Genomic DNA, 4,789 nt, shown 5'->3' with positions numbered 1-4,789 from the left:
TCAATAACTTTCAAGTAGGACATTATTAATATCAATTGAGAGCCCGGTATTGGCTTTGTAGTTACCAAAGATTCTGATGTATATTCATCAATCTTGACAAATTGTTTTCTTCCCGTTAAATAGCTTTTGACCCAAGTTAGCGCTAGTCCTCTTATCCCAGACACTTCCAGTTTGTCAAGTAGGATGTCATGATTGGGAATCAAATGCTTTTTTAAGTCAATGAAAATTCCAGCTGCATATTTCTGTTTGTCCAGAACGTTTGTGATTTCCTCCACAGCATCAATGATAGCCAATGAGGTGGATCTGTTTTATCTAAAACCATATTGGTTTTCATTTATAATGTTGTGTTTTTCAATAAATGTCACTAATTTATCAATGAATATTTTTTCTAAAATGTTTGAGAATTGTGGAAGAAGAGAAACAGGTCTATAGTTTGTAAATTGGTGTTTGTCTCCACTCTTATTGATAGGAATCACTTTGTCATGGTTTGGGTTTCTTTTGTCTTGGTTTTGCTTTATTTCTTGTTCTGTCATGTTTGGTTCTGTTTCCTGTTTTATTTTGAAAGGTGTTCTGTTTTGTCATGTTCCTGAGTTTTACTTCCTTGTCCCTATCTGTCCTGATCTTGTTCACCTGTGTCTTGTCTGCCCTGTCTGTAATTAAGTCTCGTCTCTCCCTTCTTCTTGTGCTGGTCCATTAGCGTCTTAACGTCTTCATGTCTTAGCGTCATTTATGTCTTGGATGTTGCCATGTTTCCTGTTCTTGCCAAGCCACAGTGAGTCTAGTTCTAGTTTTGTTTCCTGCTCTGCAGCGCTTTTTGTTCAATAAACCCTCTTGCCTTGGAGCCGTGTGCCTCCTGCCTCTGCGTCTGGGTTCTACCTGCTCTCCAGCCCCCCCAACCCTGACACACTTTTGCAATTTTCATTTGGTTTGGGAATCTCCCAGTTTGTAATGATATATTACACATGTATGTTAGAGGCTTAGAGATACTATTAATTACCTTTTTCATCACTGTCACATCTATATCCTCACAATCTTTTGAGTTTTTATTCTTGAATTTATTTACAATTGATATCAGCTCATTTTTGTTCCCATCAGAGAGAAAGATTGAGTGTGGGATCCTTTTCATGGGTGGTGTCACAATGTGATGTGACTAGAGTGGCCAGGGGGGTTTTCCAGGAAGCATGTTTAAACTACCCTGACTTTAACCCTGAACTCTGGCTGAAATCTGCCTGAACTTGCTTACTCTGGGTATATCGGTTCCAAAAGACCGGATTGGAATTAGCGTAATTACGCTCCAATTGGTAACCCTGGGTTAATGCACGTGCACAGCAAGTACATAAAGACATTCTCAATGGAACGCCAATTTCCGGAGTCACCATGGAAACGCGTGGAGAAAAAAAGAGAGTGCTATACTTCAGTGAGACGGATTCGGAGATTTAAATGACGGCGTATGAAGATTATACGTCCATCAAAAAAGTAATACTGTTCAGGTCCAGGTTTTTATTTGCTGATCTCACACCTTGGCTGCACAGGTCATACATCCTCTCTCTTTTTACACTGAGCTCCTTCTCTTTTATGGGCTCCAGTTAATTAGCTGGCCACGCCCAGGAAGGAGGGAAGCCATTTTAAACAAACATTTCAAATAATTACAACAAAAGATAGACATGTTTTGTAAATCATACAGTTAAAGTCCTGCAAATAAAGACAAACATAAATAAACAAACAACTCAAATCATAACAAAAGGCATTTACAAAGATATCCAAATTCTTTCCACTTCCTGTGCCCTAATACTCAACAGGAAGTGAAGGCCTTTGCCACCATTTTGTTCCTTGTGCACCAGGAAGAGAAGGTGAGAAACATTACAAAAATCAAACCAGTCTTAAACAGGGGTGAAAGTAGAATTTTTCTTTTGCCGGTACTATGACAAATTATTTCCAAATATATATTTTTTAAAGCAGTTAAAGGAAATAAATGCACTTGATATCAAATTTTATACATAAATAACGTGTGTAGACAAGGTGTTTTTGTGAAAACAATCTTTAATTGAACATTGTGAATTTTTCAGAACATGAAAAATGTGAACATCCGAATTGATCAGAACTTGAGTCATGCTTAATTAGCTGAACTAAGTCATAATGTCCCAAAGAGGCTGGTAATATTCCTCATCAGTTTTAGGGGATCTGCGGCCATGCCACTTGTTGTGTGCGCTGGTCTCCTGCCTTTTCCTAGCCAGGTTTTGACGTATGGCATTGGATCCCACTTCATAAAGGGAGGTCCAAATGAGCTGATGAACAGGAGATTTGAGACATTTTTTGTCGTCATGGTGCCTCTGAGGTCAGTCATTATGTTATTCATGGTACTAAACCCTCTTTCACAATCTGCATTACTGGCTGAGAGTGTGTCCACTGCCAGAAGTAATTTTTTTAATGGAGGAGGAATGCTTCTCCCTCCACTAGCCTTGAACTCAACGTACCCAAGATGGGCCTCTTGCTCATTGATGTTGAGACGTTCACACAAAGTTCTGACTTCCTCTTCTCCAAATCGAGGATTGTCTTGATCCCAGTTTTCTGGGTGAAGGACTGCCATCTGATTGATAAGGCTGTAGTAAGCCTCTTTGCGGTCAGCTGTCACGCTACTTTGTGCTTTGTTGGCTGTTGTTGTAAACAGTCTTTCCTTCATGCTCTCCACCACTGCAGTTATGAAGAGAGCAGAGTCAATGGTGGGAGACCTGCCCACCTTTAACTGATGTCCATTAAATTCCATCTTCTGCTCGGCCTGCTCTGCTTCAACAGTGTGTTTTCCTGGGTAGGTTTTCAGGCTCTCAATGCGCTTCAGGTAGTTGGTCATGAGCTCATGGGCCTTTGGAATAGTAGTTTTTCTGTTCTGGAGAATTTCAGACAAGTTTTTTAGTTCAGTGAGAACATCCACCATCAGTGCCAGACTTTTGAGAAAATGAACAGTGCACAACTTAGACAGCAGACCACTGAACTTGGCTCTCTCTCTGCTGTCTCTGCTGTTGTCCTCTGATGCTTTCTGGAAATGTTGTGCCAAGGCTGAATATGACTGCCACACTGCATTGACTGCCCTCCAGGATGAAGCCACCCAGCGAACGCTGAATACTCTACCAATCCTTTTAAGGGTGATGTGCAGATTGTGCGCACACTCACTGAGCTCTCTCATGTTCTTGGGTGATTGGCTGTAAAGTGAATAAAGGGAGTCAAGGAAGGCCTGGAAATCTTTTGTCCCCCCTGTTTTATCAAGTGCCTGGTCTACAGCAAGCTCCAGTCTGTGATTCAAACAGTGCCAGAGAACAATAGATGGAAAGTCGTCTTTCAGCAACTTTCCAACTCCTGACTTCACCCCTAACATCACACTGGCCCCATCACTGCAAAATCCTATCAGTAGTTCTTGCAGCAACTGCATGGTAAAACCATTTTTTAACAGGCAGTTTATGAGTTTTTCTTTGATGTGGGCAGCACATAGGCTGTCCAGGTCCACAAGGTCCAAGGGAAAAGAAATAGGTTCCATAGCTCCATCTACACTTGCTTTCACAAAAACAATGAGCGTTGATTTGTTACCAACATTAGTTGATTCATCAGCCAATACTGTTATCTTGCTCCTATTTTGTATAATTTTTGTCATAATTTCTTTCTTCATTTGTGAAGCCACGTGATCCACAATATCAACACACACAGTTTTGCTGTGTAAAACTCTCCCCATGTTGATTAAGTTGGTCTCCTGTAGATCAATCAAACTTTCAAAGTCAGTGAATGGTTTATTGTACTTGGCCACGTAATAGGCTGTCCTGAAGACCCTGGCAGTTGTCTCAAAGGCAAAATCTTGACTCTTGGTATTCATGTTTACAAGAGTGTCTTTTTTCGCTGTCTCTAAAATTTTCACAACTTCTTTGTGAGCTGCTGAGTTTTTGTGCTCATGTATTTTTTTTCTCAATGACGACAGCTGAACATTTCTTGTGTGTCCAGATGGGCATATCTTTCCTGCTACCCAGTTAGGTGCAATATTTACCCCCCGAGATGAGGCAACACCGAGATCTTTTACAGTGTGGCATTTTTGGCAGCCAAGCATTCCGTTTTTGGCAAATATCCATTCATTTTTCTCTTTAAACTGTTCATACTGTTCTTTTGTCCAGATTGAAGGATACTCTGGCAATACAAAAGGGTCACCTGAGCTTGATGGCCCTGGTGTCTCAGAGGGTTCTTTAATGCAATTTGCATTTCGACTTTTCACTTTTTCATCCTCTCCTTCAGAAGTGTTTGTCTGCACATCTTCATCCTCACTTTGGAATTTCCTCTTAAATATCTGATTTATTTTTCTCTGCATGCTCTTCTTTTTTTGCTTTTTCTTTTAAATAACGTGCTGCGTTATTTTTCCATATCAAGATTTCCTTTGTCTATCGTGAACTAAATTTATATTGAATTTAAACTGACCAATCACATTAGTGACGTGAAGTTTGATTCATTTATTGTTTTTCGCGTCCCGTTGCTCCTCCGTGTGGCATAAACATTAATGCTCAGTTGGCTGATCGAATTGAATGTCCCCCAACAAAAAATCAAACGTACGACGTTTCCACGCATGCGCATTAGGCTTGTTTATGGAAGCGAGAGCGAAAGCTACGAGGCAGACCGGAAAAGAGATCCAGAGCATTTTATCGGTCGATACGCCAAATAAAAAAATGCTTCTGTCATGTTATGAAGTGAAAACAGGAACACAGCGGATCTCCTCCCATCTAGAACGGCGTTCCGCCTCGAAATCTTTTAACGGAACGCC

At 40.6% G+C, this 4,789-nt stretch overlaps 1 protein-coding gene across 2 annotated transcripts; it reads right to left on the bottom strand.

Annotated features, from left to right (window-relative positions):
* Positions 1 to 2,306: 2,306 nt before the first annotated feature.
* LOC111949054 (E3 SUMO-protein ligase KIAA1586-like) lies at positions 2,307 to 4,575 on the bottom strand. Of its 2 annotated transcripts, none has more exons than XM_023965165.1 (2): positions 2,970 to 4,575; positions 2,307 to 2,884 (listed from the first exon to the last, which is right to left on the bottom strand). In XM_023965165.1, exons 1-2 carry the CDS (start codon positions 4,340 to 4,342, stop codon positions 2,845 to 2,847), a joined length of 1,413 nt encoding a protein of 470 aa, XP_023820933.1. In that variant the 5' UTR covers positions 4,343 to 4,575; the 3' UTR covers positions 2,307 to 2,844. The 2 variants fall into 2 exon arrangements, with proteins under 2 accessions (XP_023820933.1, XP_023820934.1); XM_023965166.1 differs by having other exon boundaries at positions 2,991 to 4,230.
* Positions 4,576 to 4,789: the final 214 nt, after the last annotated feature.

This window comes from Oryzias latipes, chromosome 17 (assembly GCF_002234675.1).
Source record: "Oryzias latipes chromosome 17, ASM223467v1".
Lineage (NCBI taxonomy): Eukaryota > Metazoa > Chordata > Actinopteri > Beloniformes > Adrianichthyidae > Oryzias > Oryzias latipes.
The sequence above is the reverse complement of the archived record's forward strand: the minus strand, read 5'-3'. Positions and strand labels throughout refer to the sequence as shown.

Bases quoted from the DNA above. Each gene is read 5' to 3' on its own strand.
- LOC111949054 (XM_023965165.1), bottom strand. From the start codon at position 4,342: ATGCAGAGAAAAATAAATCAGATATTTAAGAGGAAATTCCAAAGTGAG. The intron at 2,885-2,969 runs GTTGTGCACTGT...GAAATTCTCCAG, and splicing joins TTCAGTGGTCTGCTGTCTAA to AACAGAAAAACTACTATTCC.